The sequence below is a fragment of the Epargyreus clarus genome, unplaced genomic scaffold (genome assembly GCF_041222505.1).
Source record: "Epargyreus clarus isolate Ecla_fem2 unplaced genomic scaffold, WU_Ecla_fem_2.2 ptg000012l, whole genome shotgun sequence".
Classification (NCBI taxonomy): Eukaryota; Metazoa; Arthropoda; class Insecta; order Lepidoptera; family Hesperiidae; genus Epargyreus; species Epargyreus clarus.
In genome coordinates, this window is record NW_027332220.1 from 9,773,322 (window position 1) to 9,796,399 (window position 23,078).

Below are 23,078 nucleotides of genomic sequence, written 5' to 3' on the forward strand. Positions count from 1 at the left end.
AAGTAAGGGCCCAAGTACTTGCTAATGAAGATAAAACACTGTTTTATTCTGTGTACTTCTAACATTAGTAATTAGAAAAAAAACATAAAACGAGTTTAAAAAAATAAAACTTTCATGGAAAGAATGTAGCTATGTCACTTCCGTAATTTAAACGAATCTAAGAACACTTGATATGTTAAAATCCGTCAAGCCGTTTGGGCTGCAGAACGTGTCAAAGAATAAAACATACACACATACATACACAAGTACGCTGAAACACATTACCCTCTGCAATCTGGTAAAAACAACGACAACGTAAATATAGTGAAGATGATTTGAAAATAATATTGACATATGAATTAGTTTAGGGTCGACGGCTTTCGCAACTTGCAGAAAAGAATATTAAAATCAACATTCACTTATGTGTATGTACGTATAATTATTGATAAAACGAACTTACCTGTATGTGAAGTTCTATCATAATTATGCGAGCTGCTCAATTCGAAGCGATTAATATTAACATATGTAGTACTGTTTCAGTTCTACGGCCATTTACACGATGAGTTTAAAAAAATAACGATAATATTAATCTGAAAACAGATAAAAAACACAAATAAATAGGTTTTACTTTGATATACATCACATTTCTTCCTTAGTGACAGGTTGACATATATAGCTTCATTTTGTTTAAAGATTTAGGATACAAACTAGAAGCATACCACGAGGGGGGGTTTTGGGAGGGAGACCATATTAATCGCTTCGAATTGAGCAGCTCGCATAATTATGATAGAACTTCACATACAGGTAAGTTCGTTTTATCAATAATTATACTTCGCTGCTCAATTCTCGCGATTAATATTAACATATGTAGATGTTTAGAGACAATTGAGGTTTAGTTTGTATCCATCGTAAGTAACTTTTCAATAATAATATAAATAAACAGTTTAGGTTTAGGATCCCAAACTATCCAATTAAGTACAAAATAATTAAAGGTTAGGTTAGGTTACTCTTAAATTAATCAAGGCATCACACTAGAATTTAATATATTATAATGATAACTTTATTTAAATGTAACTTAATTCATTTTATTTAAGAACGCCAACGTTTGATTTATTTAACAATTAAGTTATACTATTACATATCATAATAAGCCAAATACTTTATTGCGAATCGAGTGAGCAAATAATAAATGTTGTTAAGGTACTCATAACCTTCTATTATTTAATTTCGAAAATATTAACGAAGTCGAGCTCCATCAAGCCGTCTTTCGAATAACGTGAAAAGTTAGACCGATATTTAGGATTTGAAATAGACGCGTGGCGTATGCTATAAGACACAAGACCATAATTTATAAAAAGTCATTAATTATTTATCAGAGTTGTTGAAACACACGGATATAAAATTATGTGCAATTAATTTCCTAAAAAACATTAAGTTGACGATGCTAGCAGTTTTAGAGTTTAAGCATATTGAAATAATGCCCTTTACCCAAATTTTACCGAGAGTAAAGACTACCGAGTTTTCAAAACTAATAAAATAGTGATCACGCTATAATTTACAAACTGCATTAGTTGTTAATTAAATTCTGATATTTTAGTAATTACCTACGCAATAATCTGGACATACTATTGGAAAAAACTGATTTTTATAAATCTTTGCGTTCTATGACTGGTAACAAGCGCTAGCAAATTAATTTCTTTAATAGCGGTTGTAAACTTGACTCTACGTTTGGAATCAGGTAGACTAACATAAAAAAATATTGTTACATGTCACTTGAGATACAAATTGTTCTAAGTGAAAGTGTATTTTTGGGTACGGCGGATGTGATCTATAATGATACCTCTTTCATAAATCTTACGATTTTTACAGCCGTTAAGGCTACCATGTTTGCATCCTGGGGGCCTACCACCATCTTTTAAAAACATTATAGTTGAGTACTGTTGACAACTGAAAATGCCATATTATGCTTAAAATGTTAACTTTCTTTAACGAGGTCGTGGTATGAAATTTCAATGTATGATTAAAATAATATTGTTTTAAGAGATGGTAGTAACCTCCGTGAAATATAAAGTTTTGTAAAAAACTAGTACTTATAATGTTTCAAACTTATGCATGAAATTGAACTATATTTTGCGTTACACCGTGAAATAACAGCAGCTTTATAGTTGTAACAGTTGCATTATTCCCGAGTATTCGGGACAAAAGTATTAATACGGTGTGGTCTGAAGTAGCTCCAGCTACACGTGTATCATTAGGTCAAGTTTATCATAGTAAATAACATTTATGTGTTATGTGTTATGGAGTTTATTTCGCCGATTGCACCTTGCGAAGTGGCGGTATGAATTGTCATCGAAGGAGCTCTATAAAGAACCAATGTTGAATAAAAAAAAAATATTTGATTTGAAAAACATTATATCAATTGTAGAGGGTGCAAAAATTCTTTTTACTAATTATTCCCGGATAATATACATGCCACCAGGATAAGATTCTTGAGGGAGCTGTTTGAAATAGGTAAATGGAAATTAATAAATCATTAATCCGAATAAATGCTACGATTTAGGAGCGACAATAAGGGACCATGGTCGAGTAGGCCAATTTGGTACCTCCAGTTACAATATATTATCCTTTACTAGATCGGTTATAAATAGAAAATGCATAGAAATAATAAAATTTGATTGAATTGCTATGAAAGTATCAATGTAATACGCGTATGGATCAATCAGGTCTCCATGACCTATATTTATCACACTTAGCGTCTACTACGTCTAAGTAATTGCAAACAATGTTATTTCTGGAACTACAAAAATTGTAATTAAAAAAACTAGTTCAGTCATGTGTAAAGTATTACATATAGATTTACTAGAATGCTAGAAAAAAACGTAAGTCGCTTACTCCCATTCTGAATCGATTTTGTGTTTTCGGAATTCAAAATCTGCAATAAAATTATCATTAGATTATATATAGTAAGCAAAGACATACTTGACTTTTATGGCAACAGAAAATGGGGAAATTGTAAATTACCCATGTGATTAAAGTATGAGATAGCTGTTAAGTTAATAATTAATTATCAATAAAAAAAAGATAATTAGGAATGTTTTATCCAAAATATTAAAGGTAAATAATGTTATTAATAACTCTAAAACATTTATGAAATAGCAACACTCTTCATTGTTCCAAAGAAACCATAACCTCTTTTACCATTACCTATAGGTCATTATCCTATCCAGTTTTGGAAGCATCTGAAAATATCAGTATTGCATACATTGTATTGCGATCGCAACAGAAGAATATATTATGCAGATTATATTATGTATATTTATTATACCACCCATATCATACTCAAGTTTTTCGTTACATAATTAAAAAAAATATCCTTATAATTCCGGTAACCAACATTTTAAAATCTTCCGAATGCATCCATCCATATACTACAGCATAACAAACCAATATTGAAATTCTTATAAATCTAACAGAGACCAACTTTTTTCCAATATGCGTGTTAACTTCAATTATGTTCTCCTGTAAGTAGACTTACGTAAAATATAATATAATATATAATGTTCATATGCGGATTCAAATAACTTTTGCTATTTAAGTGATAATTAAACCGAAATTCCTTTGTATTGAATAGTATTTATTACGTTTGTTTTATATTCAATAACAGATTAGATCAGTTTAGTAAATACCAGTGGCTCTACATTTTAGCCAAATGTAAATTAAAATTTATTACATACATCTCGAGTATCCAACTTCAAATATTTTTCCGAATAAATGGAAATGCGTCTTTTACATTCTACAGAATATTATTAAAATAATAAGTATGGATTATTATTCGTATTTATAACAATTAAGACCTATTGTTAGGTTTTAATATGTTCACAGGTATGTTTATCTTTTGAAATGTAATGCATTAAATAAATTAGTTGAGTGTTTTCAAACTTAAAATAAACCTAAGGTCGTCATTAACAACAGTCACCATCTACTCGGCGACATGGAGACATCGCGACTTTATCTTATAAATTATTTATTACGATTTTATCTAAGATGGATCATAACGACCCGATTGGCAAAATGGTTACCGGTCTGATGCGCAGAAGATCCCAGGTTCGATTCCTGGCCAAGCACATATCCAAAGGATGAACCCAAATTGACGTTTTGGATCTAGGTATTTGTATATTTGTTCATGCCTGTTCATGGCATGGTTCCCTTTATCTAGTGCAGGGCTAAGGCAAAAAAATCCTTTTTTGCGTCTCGTAAGGGACATAGCTGAGATTGAAACCTATTGCAGTCTCTTTGCGTGAAAGTCCTGTCGATGCGATGGTGATGTCGTCTCCGCTGCCAGATGAACCTCCGGTGCTATTTTTCTGCCTTAGTTACTTCTAAGACAGGATAAGGCTTCACCAAATAGGAAAGAATGCCTTTTGGTCTCGTTTAAAGTCCTTTAAATTTATTATTTAAAGTGGAAGTAAGAAATAACGCCCCGCATTTTTGCATCGATATAAAGGGAATCGCATATTAGCCTAGAGGCGTTATATGTGCTTCCTTAATGTTAACTAGTGTCAGATTTATCTGACATCAAAAAAAAACTGCATGACATAAAGTACGCTTCATGAGTTTGTGAGGTATGACACTATTAAGCCCTTTTCCAATTACAGGTTCCAATGTTCAGTAGGTGACTTGTTTAATAAGGGCAATGTGCCAAAATCAAGAGGAGATTCCTCTACAGTTGAACATTGACTGTCATTAGTACCAGGTACTGGACAGGATGCAGCATTTTTTCCGATTGTTTTGAAATTTTATTCGATTTCAGTAATCCTAGTACGGATTTGTGAAGGCAATGATCCTATTATATCATTCGCATCACATTACTGTATACGACCAATAAACCATTAAGGTTTTACCATGGAGGTAGCAGTCCCCATATGTACTGCTCGCACCATAAATAGTCGATACAGAAAAAGTAAGAATTCGTATTTCGTGAAGGTAACAATCCCAATGTATTGTTCGCATCATTTTGAAAGATAAGACTTCAACATTCCTTCCATTCCTCAAAACTCTTGAACACTTACCAAGTGTGTATCAGTTATAATTACTATTTTTTGTCAGCTTGCGAATCTTTCTCAATGCATATCCATCAGTATCTAGGTATCTTCCGTGTTTCTTCCCCACGTTTAAAGCACTATTACTTTTTTGCGTGTTGAGGCCGCGACACGAAAACAGAATATGAAGCTATATATGTCAACCTGTCACTAAGGAAGAAATGTGATGTATATCAAAGTAAAACCTATTTATTTGTGTTTTTTATCTGTTTTCAGATTAATATTATCGTTATTTTTTTAAACTCATCGTGTAAATGGCCGTAGAACTGAAACAGTACTACATATGTTAATATTAATCGCGAGAATTGAGCAGCGAAGTATAATAGTGTTTATTTACGTAGTTTATAATTAACATATTATTTAATACTTACAAATGTATAAACAATATGATTAAATGAATAATGAACTTACGTGAATAACATTCATCTAAAACACCTTCACATTTTTTGAATCGCGAACCAGCCTGCAAATTAATTTCTTGAGGTGCTAATTGTTTTTTGAATACATGCACAGTCCCAAAAAAAATCATAAATTTACAAAGAGTATAATAATAATACGTAATGTACGTTCTTTTTTTATTATATAGTAGTAGCAGACGAGCATGCAGTCCACCTGATGGTAAGTGGCTACTGCCGCCCATGGACATCTGTAATCAAACCCAGATAGGATTAGATATTCCTACCTGAGGTCGGCCAAAGATGCGCCGCTACCCCTGAGGACTAAGCTGGAACACCTCGAAAAAGTATGTCTCCCTTACCACACTCTTCAAAACGGCACACAGCAGCGCCTAACACTGCTGTTATTAGGCAGAAATAGGTGTGGCGGTGGTGCCGCCGGAGTCGAATCACAAAGGATTCTACCACCACATACCATACGCCTACTTGAGTCATGCCATTATTAATTAAATGGGTCTTACCTCTGAAGAAGTATAGGTGACAAATCTACCATACGTCGGCGGTTCTCTCGTGATGTCGTCACAGTATGTGGCATTACACACGCATATCACTGACTGGCCCTCAATACATCTTGCAGCACATTCGTTATCTACACCAAAGTTTGTAAAATAAAGCAATATAAGTTTTTATTCAATGATTTATGCCAAAACTTTGAAAACAGGATAGAGTAATAATACTAGGTGAATGCCCATGTAACACAGGCTTGTGTTCTTTATTACAAGTAGATGCAGCAGGAATATCAGATTTTTGCTTTTACTCCTGTTTGTTCCTTGAAATTTAAGATTGCATGCAAAATTTTAGCATTGCATGAGTAGATTTTTTGGAAGGATTTGAGTCATGGTATCTTTTCAAATCGCGTTCTATGATGGTCTAATCAGCTCACCTACTCACTATTTTTATTATATTCTTCATTAAAACAAGTTATAACTAATCATTTGATATGAATCAATATTATTATCAAATATTGATACGACCTGAATATATGTAGTATCAAGTTATATAAATCAGGAAATAACTTCGTGTGTGACCAATTTAGTTTGATATTCATTCCTACCTGAAGAAGATTCTGATATCCAAAGCAGGAAGACTAGCGAAAATAAGCAAAAAGGTATTTGCCATGTTTGAAATATCCACATTATTTCGCACTAAAATTTCTCGAACATACACGATAAAACTCGGCACCAGCGTTTATTTCGAAAATCCTTAACCGACCGTATCACGTATAAAAGTATTTGGAAATTGGATCCAAACTATATAAATGTAAATGCTCAAGAACTGTGTTAATTATTTCGTAATGAGTATTTTAATACATGGAACTATATCATTCAAAACTTGCTTCATTTCCTAAGAAAATTGAATTTCACAATCATTCAATGTTTATGTTTCGGTCTATATGAAATTACGTACGAGTAAGGTTGTTTTTCAATCAGCAGCAGACTTTAACAGCAGTGTTAAAGTCTGCTGCTGATTGTAGGTGTGCTAAGGGAGACATACTTTTCCGAGCAGTTCCAGCTTAGTCCTCAGGGGTAGCGGCGCATCTGTGGCCGATTAGGTAGGAATATTCAATTTAATCTGGGGTTGATTACAGATGTCCATGGGCAGCAGTAGCCACTTAATATCAGATAGGCATGGTCGCATGCTACTCCTATATTATAAAAATACTCCCTACATTAACTCCGCAACCCGTATGCGCATGCGAACGCACGACACGAAAAGTATCCATATTGCAAGTATGGGGTATGCCTGTGGGACAGGTCCACCAGTTGACCAGCGTAACGTGGTAGATACATATTGTAATAAATATTTTTAAAGCAAACGTCCGATAGCTTAAAATATAGCTTAAGTCTATATATATCATATATAATTTATACGATTCCACCAACACCACATATTTTAAAATCTGTCAAACCCTATGGGCTGCATAGCGTGCAAAAATATGAGACGTACTATATGTACATACGCGATAAACTATTCCCTTCAAGCTCAGCAGCAATTAACAGTGTCACAGTATAAGGATCTATACAGTATTGTAACTCGGCCCTGTCCTTGAATTATATACCTACAGGGGCGCTCGGCGAGAGTATTTTCATTACGTCTGAATTACATCTAGTTTTTATATTGTAAATATTGTATTTTAGCCTTTACATAGCCGCTCCTTAGTAGGCGAGAGGACGAATGACATTTTGTTTTAGTGGAAAATAATAAGTAAATTAATAAGTTATAATAAATAAGTTGCAAATTAGTAGGTATGAAAAGTGTAATTATGATTTGTTCATATTGAACGAGAATAGCTTTTCCTAAATTATCATTCGAATGTCATTTTCCTCCGTTCTACCCATTTATTTACTTATGAATCCAGGTATTTTGCTCGGTAAAAAATAGAAATACCAATCTTTCAAAAAAAGAAACAAATCAAAATGGTACCTCCTAGTGCACACGCTATATAATTGTTTAAATAAAAAAAACACTGCCTAAAAACCGCCACACCGACCGCTCATCACTGCGGCACATTCCCGCCTGTGCGCAAACCGAGTGCATACCGAAACCGAGGAGCGTAGGTTCCGTGCGTTTGTATGAAGATAGAATACTGTATAGATACTTATACTGTGACCGTGTTATCAGGTAGATTAATTCGCTTCATTATAGTTGGGTACTAAACGTTTACGTAAAATAAAACACATATTTTACATTTATTATTCATTTATTCTGATAAATATATAATAATTGTGTAATTACTGTATTTATGTTCGCAATTTTAACTTTATTTCACTGCAATTATATTCTCAGGATTTCTGAAAAAAAATACAACAAATTTGTATGATAAATATAACAGCGAGTGAGCATACAGACTGGTTAGTGGCCACTGAAGCCAATTGACATCTGTCATTAACATAAGATAAGATTAGAATTCTACGAACTCCACTTAAGAAGCAAGATGGTCGCCTTATAATGTAAGTCGGCGACAACAATACGGTAAACTTATAGGCACGTCTTTCTTAGATGTTTCTTAACTCATGAAACACCAGCGACCGATTAAAATAAAAAAAACGCATCTCTTTTCCTACAAATATTTATTTACTTTAAGATAAAGTGCATTCTGTGCTTTAATCAAAGTCATAAACTTTCTGCCAATTTTGTTCCAAATCTAAATATTAAATTTTGAATGATCGAGTAACAAATATTCCTCCATCCATACTCACAAACTTTCGCATTTATAATATTAGTAATATAAGATAAAATATAACAATTACACGTACCTATATACTAGTGTAGTATACTATATACATAGATTAGTAAAGATTACTCACGCCTAACAAGAAAATGTGCCCAGTTTTGAGAATTGAAATAGTTGCGTAAAAAAGTTTTGCCACGTCCCCGTGCTAAAATGTCCCTAAAATATTTGAAATAATTATTTATTTATTACGTAAATTACGTAATTATTACGTAAATTAGTTATTTATTCGTAATTTTTCTCTAAAAATGATTTTATTTGTCAAGGATTCAAAAAAAGAACTTACTAAAATAAGCCATTTGTGGCTTCATTCAATTTCAAGGCTGCGAAGTATCTTTACTAATATATGACTATATACTAGTGTTTACTAAATAATAACTTAATTCGGGTCCATATTCTGTCCAAATATCTACATATCTCTGTCACTAGGTATTGACTCCATGAACAATTCATAACTGGTTCATATCAATGGATGTAAAATATGTCAGAGGTAATTAATTGCTTAACCACTAAATAAATTCAAAAAGGTAATGAAGGATGAAATTACCTTTACCAGCATTTCGAAAACTCCACCGTCGTGACAGAGTCAGGTTTCAATGCAATCTCAGCTTCTCTGTTTCCTTGTCTGATGGTCACAGATCTCGCGTCATCGCTGAAAGGGAAAAATATTTTTAAATTAATTATTTTCTCGCAGACTGTCCTATCAACTGCCCACCGTGGTCATCTGTAATCAGCTCCAGATAAAATTAGGGAGTTACTTGGGGTCACAGATGCGTTGCTTCCCTTGAGGACTAAGATAGAACTCCTCGGATAAGTATGTCTCGCATATTCTTCAAAGCAGAACACAGCAGCCCTTGACACTGTTGTATTATTATTATTTTATTAGTATTTGTATTAGGCAAAAATGCTTACGGGTTATGAATAACGACGACAATAGTGTTGGACGGCGTCAAGAAAGCCACATTGGATACAGTGCAGCGGCAAGGTGGAGACGAGGAATCTATCCTGTAGGAGCCTCGAGGCACAAATTTGCTGACATGCCCCAGAATGTAGTACATGGGCTGTTTCAAGAATTCCTTCTTCTTGCTGTCGACGATAATTGGAGAATCGATGAAGTTTTTGTCCACAGTCGGACCGCCGTTTGGATCTAGGCAAAGATTCCAGTCCATCCAGCCAACGACGTCGTGTGTGAAGTCCTGTTAAAATTTAAGAAATTGCATTTAAAGGATATGGAAATTTTAATATTTTTCAATTAATTGGAAAGATGACTTAGTACTTACTAAAACTCTAAAGAACTGTTTAACTCTATATTAAAGGGTACTTAATTATCATTTATCATTCAAGATACTAAATAATCTATATTGTAATAATAAAAATATGATACTAATTAAATTAAAAATTAACTAATATTAAAAAATAAATTAAACTTATAAGATAAAGATGTCGTCCAAAACTCCAACTTGTGGCATAGTGCCCAGAACGCTGGCAGCGTTGCCTCGCTGTATGGCGAGGCTAATTTTTTGGGCAAAATAGCTGCCAGCCCTCTGGTCACCCGAAGCGAGGATAAGCCGATGGGACAACTCTTTCATGAAAAGTTTCATGTCAGCCGACCACGGACCCAACGTCTCAGTTGCAAGCGCCGCAAACTCATAATCTTTTATAATAGTAGCATATTTGCGGCGTTTGAGAAACTGAGCGCGGTCGGCTGCTGCCCCAACACTACTGCAGGTGTCATGTATGTAGGTTGGAGCTAGAGTGTCCACGCATGTAACATCCCACACCAGGGCGCGACCCAATTTCCACGGCACAAGAGTGGCACCATCAGGTCTCTTGCCGTCGTCTCTGCACAAACCACTCGGTTCTAATGAGGCTGGAACGGAGACGGTGACAAGAGCTCTGCGGATTAAGTCGTTTAATGTGCCGTGTCTATATAAACGGCCAGCGCTCCTGGAGCAGGACAGACCATGTCGGCCTTTCTTATCCACGCTTCGGCCACATGGGCAATGATGAGGTTTTTCAATTAATTTAATTTATTTGATTCTTCTTTCACTACCACTTTCACTCGTTGGTTATTGTTTATCAAAATGGTTTAATATTTTTATAAACTTACTTGTATCATGTCCTTTATATACTTCTTCGCATGAGCCCAAGAACCCAAATCTACTCCTTTGGAGCCTGTAATTTTATTAGAGCTTATTAGTTGATATCGATTCCACGTAATTTTGTATGGATGAACGCTCGTCATCCACATGTATGTGTATGTATGTATTTAACCCGCGCTAACGTTTTGAGGAGTACATGTGAAATCGGTCCATAGTAGTCGTTTAACCACTTTCGGCCTTTGAAGCGGCTTAAAACATCTGACTCGGTTTGACCACAAACCCGCACTACTGGGGGCCAAAAACAATTTTGGAGTTCGATGAAGAAGTGTGGCTGTCGGCTAAGTTGAAGGTGGTAGAATCCTTTGAGGTTCGACTCCGGCGGCACCACCGCCACACCTATTTCTACCTAATAACAGCAGTATTAGGCGCTGCTGTGTTCCGGTTAGAAGGGTGTGGTCAGGGAGACAGACTTTTCCGGGGCGTTCCAGCTTAGTCCTCAGGGGTAGCGGCGCATCGGTGGCCGACCTCAGGTAGGAATATCTAATCCTGTCTGGGATTGATTACAGATGTCCATGGGCGGCAGTAGCCACTTACCATCAGGTGGACTGCATGCTCGTCTGCTACTCTTATATTATAAAAAAAGTAACATAGGTGACCACCATAGTCATCAGGAGTAGCAACGGTCGACGATCGTTTTTAAGTAGAACTTTTGTTCTGAATGACTAGGGGCTTCAGAAACCAATTACCATCAGGACTGCTTGCTTGTTTTGTACTTCTATATTATAAAAAAATAAAGCTGATATCGTACTTGTAGAAGCTTCCGTGCTAATGACGTAGGCATTGGGGTTTTTCTTCGTAAAGTCTGTAACAACGTCGGGAGAGACGAAACAATCAAAGTAATAATGCACAGCTAAGCCGTTTATGTATTCCGCAACCTTCGAATTGTTTTTCAGCATCTGTAAATAAAAATAACATATCTTAACATGAATATTATTTTCCATAGAAATGTTTTTTTTTGTTTATATAAAGTACCAGGTGACTAATAGATACTTTATATTAATTACGATCTAGCCAAATTTATGAGTAATTGAGTCTTCTCACTAGGTCCGTTGTATCGAGGATGAAGGAAGGATGAGGATAGAAATGTTACATTTAGGTTGTAATAGGCAGAGGACATCTTTTGGATATCTGAAGAGATGTCTTTTCCGAGATGGCAACCGAGGGACAATAGTTGCAAACGCACGATTTTGGACTTAGCGTCACACAACCCTCAACCTTGACACCCAAAAATACACAACAACAACAACAACAACAACAACAACAACAACAATAACAACAACAACAACAAATACTCTTTATCTGTACAACACATTTAAGGATACGTATAAGACAATAAGGGCCGATTTGTGATATAGTATACAAAAAGGCGGCCTTATCGCTTAGAAGCGATTTCTTTCAGACAACCTTTGGAATGGAGTTAAAGAGATATGAGTAAAATAGCACCCTTTGTCTTTTGTATGTTAAGAACCTAAAATTGTAACATTTCATACCATTTTTTAAAACGGAATATTCGCTGGCTTTTCAATAAGCTTTACAAGATTACTAGCTGACCCGGCAAACGTTGTGTTGCCATGTAAATAAAAAAATGTTAAGGGTGAACAACTCTTATCGCTTAGGGGTATGAAAAATAGATTGTAGCCGATTCTCAGACCAACTGAATATGTATATAAAATTTGGTGAAAATCGGTAGAGCTGTTTCGGAGGAGGACGGTAACTAACATTGTGACACGAGAATTTTATATATAAGATGAATTTAGTCCACTGAAATGTTATATTTTAGCATGAAAATGTTTGCACTCCTTTTTCAAGATGGCAACCGAGGAACAAAAGTTGCAACCTCTCAAAATTGGATTTAGCGTCATACAAACAGCCCCCTCTGACATCCAAAAATAAAATCGTGTCCTTTGACTTTTACACGCCAAGGACTTAAAATTATAATATTATAAATAATGTACTTTTATATATTTTATTAAAAAAAGGTTTTTTTTCAAAAGTACCATGCTTGAAAATGGAATATTTTTCAAGATTTTTTCCAGCATTTTAGAATTTTTTAATGTTATTTTTTAAATTTCCATACGTATAAAGTAATACGTAAATAAAGTATCTCACCATATCATAGACAGTACTGATGGTGAACCGCTGGTCGTCCAACGCCAGGAGCTGCAGATCCTTATACTTACTGTTACGGATCGTGGGGCCTAGGTTATTCACGATCCAATCTCCCTGAAACAATGTGATAATTAGCCACGTCTATCAAACCAATCCATAACCCTACCTGTTTCAGCTCGTTTCTGATATAAGGGGAATTTCCCATAAGAAGACTTCTTAAAAAAAAATTTAGAGTATTTTTTGCCATCCTTTTTGAAGGTGGTAGAACCCTTTGCGGTTCGTCTCCGGCGGCACCACCGCCACACCGATTTCTACCTAATAACAGCAGTGTTAGGCGCTGCTGTGTTCCGGTTTGAAGGATGTGGTAAGGGAGACAGACTTTTCCGAGGCGTTCCAGCTTAGTCCTCAGGGGTAGCGGCGTATCTGTGGCCGACCTTAGGTAGGAATGACTAATCCTATCTGGGGTTGATTATAGATGTCCATGGGCGGCAGTAGCCACTTACCATCAGGTGGACTGCATGCTCGTCTGCTATTCCTATATAATAAAAAAAGCCTTTTTTTATCTTACAGGGAGTGGAAAATTCAACAAAATATTATTTACTATATTCTACTTTTTTGACTAATTATCTATTATTTTTTTTAATTCAGGATGGGCAGGGACTAGGAAAAATCTCTACCATTTAAGGGAAAACTTATGTTCAATAGTTGACTTCTAAGTTCTTCTTGCGGTGTCTCTCTAGGTAGGAACGGTTGGTTATTAGTTTTTTAAGTTCCTCCCGGTTGTTCGACAGATGAAACAGTTTAGCTCCACTTATTACTCCGGTCCACTCTCCAACATTTTGCACCCGAGATTTTCCCCGAGAATATGACCCAATCCCAAGAATCCTCCTACTATGTTATGGATGAATTTACTTACCTGATCCTTAGTAGCCCATCCCATACAGCTGATGGGCGAGTCCGGAAAGGTCGCCAAAGAAGGCTCATTGCCAGTCGAGATCCCCCAAATCGGAACGCCCATTTTGGTGTAGCTGTCAACGAATCTGAAACGATTGTCATGTATTTTTGATCTATTCTAGAGATCAAATAGGATACAAAAATATATCCAAAATCTAGAAAATCTTTCTTTTCAAAAAATATTTCCTTGTTTTTACAATATAGGAGTAGCAGACAAGCGTAAAGTCCACCTGATGGTAAGTGGCTACTGGCGACCATGGACATCTGTAATCAAGCCCAGATAGAATTAGATATTCCTACCTCAGGTCGACCTCAGATATGCCGCTAACCTTGAGGACTCAGCTGGAATGCCACGATAAAGCATGTCATTGTCTCCCTTATCACACTCTTACTTTACATAACGCTGCTGTTATGAGAAATAGGTGAGGCGAAGCACATAGGGTTCTATCACCATCACTTCCTTTTTTTGATAGGCTACTAACTTGAGCAAGTAATCAGCGAAGGTCTGGTAATGGTTTGGTTTGAGGAAACCGCAGCCAGGATTGGTTTCTGGAAAGTACTTCATCCATTTCGGCGGTGTCCACGTCGCGGCGACTACTTGCACTTCGACTTTGCTGGTTTCCTTTATCTTCTTTATGAGCGGTATCTACATAAACAAAACATATTTGAACTAAGTAATAAACAAGTGATATAGCAGTGATAGATAGCCTAGTGGTTTAACTCAGCCTTTCGATCGAGGGGTCCGAGGTCCAAAACTCAGGCACGCACCTCTGATTTTCAAAGTAATGTGCATTGTGCGTATTAGAAATTAATTATCACTGGCTTAAAACGGTGAAGAAATACATCGTGAGGAAACGTATATAACTAAGAAATCTTAAAAAAAAGTTTTCATAGGTATGTGAAGTCTACCAATTCGCACTTGGCCAACGCGGTGGACTATGGCTTAATCCTTCTCATTCTGAGTGGAGACCACGTGCCACACGATAATGGTATACTTAGAAGAGTACCTTGAACTTGATATCTTCGTCTTGGAGCGAGAAACTGTCCATTCCCTTGCATTTGGGAGGTTCATCATGGTAGGTGTAGTGACGTAGAGAGAAGTCACTGCAGCCGATAGGTGTCCGGACGAAGTTGTACTCCAGACCAGTTTCCCCGTAGTATGAACTGAACAAACAATAAACTTTATTTCGGGAATTCTATGGAAACAAGAGATTTTGAATTAATTAGTAGTAGTAGTTAAGTTAAGTTAAGTAGTGTCCAAACAAAAATGGATTTACGACCGAATCCAAAGACGATTAATTGACTATTATTGGCTGAGTATACCATGACGTTCAATGACCTATTCTATGATCGATCTATGACGTCGATCGAATCGAATAGATCATCGATCGATGACGTCGGTCGACGATCAATCGATAATCATATAATAAGGAAAACCGTCGATGATGGCAGTGAGTAAATAAGAATAGTAATGACATTTACTTTACAAGGTCCTGTTGCATTCCTTTTGGCAAGCTCTTCCAGAGGTATGCAGCCGAGTCCGTTACCGCACCGCCAAAGCCTTTCACCTTTTGGTATTTCTTATCAGCATTCACGTTGATGAGATAATCCCCGTTGTTGTTCGCTATAATTATTAAATTAATATTTAGATGATAGCATGACATGTTGATAAATGCAACACCTCCGGTAGATCGTTGAACTAAAAATGTTCATTGAAATGTATCGAAGATCGAGTTCTCTAAGTGTCGATTCAATCGATCCAATGCTCGATTCTAAAGTAATGAGAGTACCTCTATATGACATATCTAAATGGAAGAAAGGTTCTACCTGAAGCCAATCATAGACATGTTTCCACTCCTGAGTATTAAGATGATCGTCTTATATGTAAGTCAGCCTACATCAACACCTTTCCACCGAAACGCAATAACTGTCTTACGGTAGAATAAGTGATTATATAATAATGACGCTTTACACACGTGTCATCTCACACATACATACATAACATATGCATACATACACCTACATTAACACCTTTTTTTCTTAACGAGGGGGACACTCTTTTGGGTCTGGACACAAAAAAGAAATCTAAATTTATTATAACTGTTTTCCTAGCCGAGAATTTATTCCGCATTCCTTTCCGTATGATGATCACGTCACATCAAAGTAATTATCATTTAATTAATAAATTGTATACATACAAGAACATGTTTTGAAATATCCTTTGCCTTTTTGGAAACGAAGTCCAGCCTAAAATTATAAATAAATAAATATAAACAAAGATTATTTTTATAAGATTGTAGGAATAAACTAGCACGGAATTCATCTGATGGTAATTGTCACTGCTGCCCATGAACTTGAAGGTGGTAGAACCCGTTGTGGTTCGACTCCGGCGGCACCACCGCCACACCTATTTCTACCTAATAACAGCAGTGTTAGGCGCTGCTGTGTTCCGGTTTGAAGGGTGTGGTAAGGGAGACAGACTTTTCCGAGGCGTTCCAGCTTAGTCCTCAGGGGTAGCGGCGCATTTGTGGCCGACCTCAGGTAGGAATATCTAATCCTATCTGGGGTTGATTACAGATGTTCATGGGCGGCAGTAGCCACCTACCATCAGGTGGACTGCATGCTCGTCTGCTACTCTTATATTATTAAAAAAAAAAAAAACTTGAGTAACCAACTCCATATATTTTCTGGTTCTAAATATGTGTTTCCACTTGAGGACTCACATGGTTATCACACATGTAAGGGTCTTATGAAGTAGTAAACGAGCATGCAGCTCTTCTGATGGTAAGTAGTCATAGCCACGGACATCTGGAACCAACTCCAAACAGTTGAAAACTCCAATAAATCAATTTCAAAAAGTTTTTCACAAATGTGTTGCTAGTTCCCATCGCTGAGGACAACGTTAAACTACTCGTGTAAGTATAGGAATTGGAACATATGCCTTGATTTTGAAGGCACCACCACTATACTAATTTTGAAGGTGGTAGAACCCTTTGTGGTTCGACTCCGGCGGCGCCACCGCCACACCTATTTCTGCCTAATAACAGCAGTGTTACGCGCTGCTGTGTTCCGTTTTGAAGGGTGTGGTAAGGGAGACAGACTTTTCCGAGGCGTTCCAGCTTAGTCCTCAGGGGTAGCGGCGCATCTGTGGCCGACCTCAGGTAGGAACTCCTATATTATAAAATATATATATATATATATATACATATATATATATATATATATATATATATATGTCTAATGACATGTCAACCGCTGCTTTGTTAGCTTAACACGAGGCACTCCAACTTATTATTCAGTACAAATGCAATATATGGCCAACCTTAGGTAAGATACTATCTGATACAGTGTTAATTGCAGCTGTTTAATTTATTTCTGTGTTCTATCGTTATTGTGTATGCATACTTTTTTAAAATAGAAAAAAAAATATTACAGCAGAGGACGTGTAGGTGATGTATTGCCCTTTGCCAGGGATGACTCGGGTCAGCTCGTCGCAGTACGTCTCATTGCAGACACACACCAACGAACGGTTTGGAATATGACGCGCTGCGCATGGCCGATCTGTAATAAAATCTCATATGAGTTTTAAACGTAAGTTAAAGTAACGGATTTACCAATACCAATTAGAGTTGAATTGGCTGGGGTGGCAATTGGTATTTTTTTTATAATGTGTAGATTGTAATTTCGAGATTGTAGTTATAATTATAAACCGAGGCTGGGTTGTCCAAAGTACGGGCCTGCGATGTGTTTATATCATACTACAATGGCATGATGACAAATTTTGAACTCCCCTTCTACAATGTAGGTCTACTAATTCCAAAAATCATATTATTTCGGCAATAAATTCAGTATTAACGGAAATATTAGCATTTTAAAAACTAATTTTGAATTAAGCGCGAAAACGCTCACGGATGTCATGGCGTCCGCGAGTGACGTCACGCTTCGATATCCATAGAAAATTTCAAGCAATACGGTGACACACCAAAAATGACGTCATTTCGCCCCGATTAGCGTTTTAGACAAGATGGCCGACTGCAGTATTTCATAATTTTATTTTATTGAAAATATAATGAATCCTGAAGTATTTATTAAAACTGGGCTATTTTTTAAAATGCTTTCAACATATTGTTTTTAAGTAAATGATTTATTCTTCGATTTTTCAATACTGTCATCATGCCGATTGGACAAAATCTTGGTGGACTTTTTTAGCAAACCAATAAGGGTGGAAAAAGTTTTGTAATATATTTTAATTATAGATAGTTTTTGCGGCACTCCAACCTATTTAATTATTTGTGGTTACCCGGGATGTTATTAAATAAATTAAAATAAACTCTACATCAGAAAATATACAAAAAAGTAATTTACAGCAGCTTTTGACGAATCAAAATTTAAAAAAAAATAGGCGCCTTTTAAACGTTTTACGAATTATGTAATATAGAAATATTATGAGAAAATAAAAACATACCTGCTGTAATTTCGCTGCATAAAATTACAAAGTATATGGAAATTGGAAATAATATATGAAAGATAAGGTCCTTCATTTTGAACTCACAAACTTTAATGTGTATGACTCACGATGGGTCCTATATATATATAGCATATAGCGTAACTAACAAATAAGGTCAACATTGTTACTAATAATTTATATCATTTGCTATTATCGAAGTACGTTAAATAATTGTCGTTAAGACAAGCTGTGTACATAGATAATATAATAGCAACCATATTATATAAGATTAAATATACTATGTGAATTCCAGTGTTTTTAATTTTGTTGTAGATTTTAGCCGCCTACTACTTCTGATGTGCAAGCCTAGTATTAAACATTTAACATATTTAAAAATTTAATCTAATTTCTTTATAATACAAATTGAGCATATGATGGTTATTTACTTAATGAATTATAGTTTAAAAACTAAAAAATGTAGTGATTAGATTAACAAAACATATTAATGTTTAAAAAAGGACGTCGCATGCGTGGTACAATTATATTTTTCGAATAGTAAATCCTATAGAGCTGACGCAAATGTAAAAAAGACACATTTGTAGTTGATAAGCGACAAAAAACCGACGATTAGGCAGAAATGCATCTAAGATGTTAGTTCCTTATTTGCTAATATATTCAATAATAATATAAAAGGCAAAGAAATTCAATAGACATGACCTTATGCATCACCTTTTTTTTTTGTTTTCGAGGGGGACACCTTCAAAAGGTACCCGACGACGTGGGAGCGACGCCGGGTTATGTGGAATTTTTACTGCACTAAAACCCCCCCGGTGGCCGTCCTCAGCGCTTGGTGGAGAACTCCGGGATCTCCGATGGAACACAACCGGAGTCCTCCGAGCGCGATGTCCCGGTCGGGCTCTGCCCTGGGGGGAGCACTTTACGCTCCTCCCGCACACCTGGTGTTTACGACGGCATGCGACCACACATGCCGCTGTCCTTCCCGGGGTTGCTCTCCGGACGGTTCGAGCTCCCACTCTTGCCGCCGGCAACCCCGAAAGCCCCCTTTTAGTCGCCTCTTACGACAGGCAGGGGATACCGTAGCCCTATTCTAGTCCCGGACACATGGACACATGGTCTACATGGACAACCTCATGTATCACCTGCATTGAAAAAATCATTTACAAAAAATACAGATAAAATTGTACTCAACTACATGAACAAATTGACGGTATTATTTTGCTTGTTATATATATTTATTTTATGTGAATAGCTCAATATCAATATATTTTTTAATTAGTTAACCTACTTTCTAATTTAAGATAGGTGCTATAAAAATATCTCTATAAATGTTAAAAAACAATCCTACTTCTTACGTTTTTTGTAACTTAACACCAAGATACCGTAAGAATCGTCCCCATCATCATCTCTTCAACAGGTGTCATACCTAAAACTCTAAAAACTGCATCAAAAGTATTAAATTTACACGAAAACACATACATACCCATGCAAAAATCAATAGTCATAGACACCTGTTCCATAGTCCGCCGTTTCTTAAACCCAACCACTCTCACACTTCAAACCCACCAACACACTCATCCTAACACAACACAAACCTCAACTACACACAATACACATACACACAATCCACCATATACACCCATCATCACTCATCCCAATCACTCAAATACTATACATGAATAAGGTGACTTGGCGTAAGCCCGTACCTTTTTCAGATAAAACCGACGTGAGTCGAGAAAAAAAATCCTTTGGAATAATAATAATAAAATAATAACAATAATAATAAAAAATTAAACTGACACCCATTGGCATATTTCTATGCTGATACCTGATGATATCTTGACTTGCAGTTTACCTTGCCGCCTTACGAATTTTCGATCAGGCCACGTATCCTGACGCGACTTTAACATTTTTACCCATCACAAAAAGAACACAACGCCGAAAGAAGTTTTCACTTCAAAAATGTAGCGTGTAACAAGCTACATGAAAGCTGGACAACACAAACACACAGTATGATTTTTTGTATAATGAAAAGGAATAAAACCAGACACCTAAATAAATAAACGATGCCTCTAAAGTTAAATTTAAATGTTTTTATTCCTTTATTTTTCGGTTAACAATAGCTGTTGATTTTTGGTAGCTTGTTCAGGTTGTGAATAAGCAAGAAAATAGCTATTGATATATTATAAATTACTAGCTGACCCGGCAAACGCTGTGTTGCCATATAAATAAAAAAATGTTAAAGGTGAACAACCCTTCTCACTTAGGGGAATGAAAAACAGATAGTAGCCGATTCTCAGACCTACCGAATATGCATATAAAATTTGGTGAAAATCGGTAGTGCCGTTTCGGACGAGTACGGTAACTAACATTGTGACACGAGAATTTTATATATAAGATAAATATGGTTTAAGTCATAAACAGTAGGTATCTATTGCTTACTATAGAATAGGGCTACGGTAACTCCTGCCTGTCGTAAGAGGGGACTAAAAGGGGGCTTTCGGAGTTGTAGGCGGCTAGAGTGGGAGCTCGAACTGTCCAGCAAGCAACCCCGGGGAGGCCGACGGCATGTGTGGTCGCATAACGTCGTAAAAACCAGTACCCTTAGTATAAGTTTTTATGTTTGCTCGAAAACTTACAACGTTTACTAATTCGCTCATACAGCGCCCCCGTGGACGGTATCGGAACTAAAATTTCGCATTATGAGTTTTAAAAAATTGAATAGTCATTTGTAACGCCATTTAATTTTACGGATATAAATAGAATGCATTTGTTTTTACATTCTTAATTGAATTTTGATAGCGTTATAGTTTCGTTTTGAGACGAATTCTGCGGAATTTTAGTTCTAATTCGGTCCACGGGGTCGCTGTATGTGCGAATTCTTAAACATTAAACGTTTTCGAGCAAACGTAAACTAAAGTTACAGGTGAGCGGGAGGAGCGTAAATTGCTCCCTCCAAGACAGGGATTGATAGGGCATCGTATTTAAAGGACTCCAGTTATGTTTCGCTGGAGATCCCGGAGTTCGCCACCAAGCGCTGAGGACGGCCACCTGGGTACTTTTAAGTGGGGTAAAAGCCCCATATAACCCGGCGCTGCTCTCAGCGTCGGGTACCTTCTGAAGGTTTCCCTCTCGTCAAAAAAAAGACATTCATTTACATATAGAAAAGCGAAACGATTACTAGCTGACAATCGCATACACTTTCTTTTCGAATATCAATTAAAATTTACATTTAATTCGATGTCAACGTGATGAAAAATTTTTATCACTTAATTGTGTGAAGTTGTAGGTACAATAAATTGTGTGTATTAGAATTTGTGAAATTATTTCTAAGACATAAAATTATTTTAATGTGTATTATACAAATAATTCAGTAGATAATCCCATAACGCGTATAAACAGTGAAAAAATACAACTAATATCAAATTGGTTGTGCAATTCTTAGGCAGCGATTCAATAATTAATAAGTATAAGGATTGAGAGACAAATTTTAAGGATGCTTCAAATTTTGTCACGTCATACGTCACGGAAATAGAGCTGAAGAGTTACCCACTTTGAACGGTCAGTTTCATTCAAAATTTTGAATCTATAACCGATAAACCATTTTAATAATTTTGTCCCATTGTTCTTATTAGGATCATCAGGATTAACGATTTTCGTGGCGGTGTTGTGTGGATTAGGTACATTACTGTCTCACTGCTAGGCACGGATCTCCTCTCAGAGTGAGAAGGCCATAGTCCACCGCGCTGGCCAAGTTCGAATTGGTAGACTTCACATGCCTTACAAAACCTTTTCTCAGGTACGCAGTTCCTCACGATGTTTTCCTTCACCGTTAAAGCAAATGATAATTAATTTCTATTTGAGTGGATTAGGTACGGAACCCTAAAACTAATTCCGGCTATAAATTCAACGAAAATAATTACTTTCTTCTTCTAGTATATTAGCATGAGTGTTAAATACCGCAGTTAATAGTGTATTAGCACGCCTCCTAACTATTATGGAGACATCAACCGTATCTCGTCTTACCGGATTAGTTCTTCTGTTGTGTGTCATCGGAGTACATCCCTGTGAAGATGGTAAGGTGGTAAAATCTTTGTGGCACCACCTTAATAGACAGACATCATTGTTTGTGTTCTGCTTTGAAGGATCTTACACGAGGTGTTCTAACGTAGTCATCAGGTTTAATAACACACTTGTATAGTCCGAACCCAAATCATTTTGAGAACAATAAAGATATAATTTTAGACAAAATAATTGGGTATATTACATAAAAGTATATATAAAATTATAGTTAGACGAGATATTAGTATGATACGAGTGTGGTTCTCGGGGGCAGCAACACATGTGTGGCCGACCTTAAGTAGGACAGTGGCAATTGCCACTTACCATGAGGTGGAATGCATACATCTGCTACTTCAATCCGTTAAAAACGGAGGGTTTTAGGATTATTTTAATTCTTTTCAGTATTTGCTATTATAGGAACCACTGAAATACATTCTTGTAGAAATTTGAACCGGCCACCTATTACGGCTCAATATATAAAGTGAAAAGGTCGAAGAATAGCAGTTTCTTGTATGGAGACCCCAATTTATTTCCGACTTTTTTATTTTTTAGTATTTGTTG

General features: G+C 36.2%; 1 protein-coding gene across 1 annotated transcript; it reads right to left on the minus strand.

Annotated features, from left to right (window-relative positions):
- Window positions 1-8,215: 8,215 nt before the first annotated feature.
- Window positions 8,216-18,603, minus strand: LOC140746376 (lysosomal acid glucosylceramidase-like). The gene is made up of 13 exons (XM_073078501.1): window positions 18,456-18,603; window positions 17,424-17,551; window positions 16,189-16,237; window positions 15,473-15,614; window positions 14,998-15,154; window positions 14,473-14,636; window positions 13,953-14,076; window positions 13,037-13,150; window positions 11,676-11,823; window positions 10,876-10,940; window positions 9,678-9,961; window positions 9,313-9,417; window positions 8,216-8,325 (listed from the first exon to the last, which is right to left on the minus strand). The coding sequence occupies exons 1-12, from the start codon at window positions 18,529-18,531 to the stop codon at window positions 9,315-9,317; spliced, it is 1,554 nt and encodes a 517-aa protein (XP_072934602.1). The 5' UTR covers window positions 18,532-18,603; the 3' UTR covers window positions 8,216-8,325; window positions 9,313-9,314.
- Between the last annotated feature and the right edge of the window lie 4,475 nt (window positions 18,604-23,078).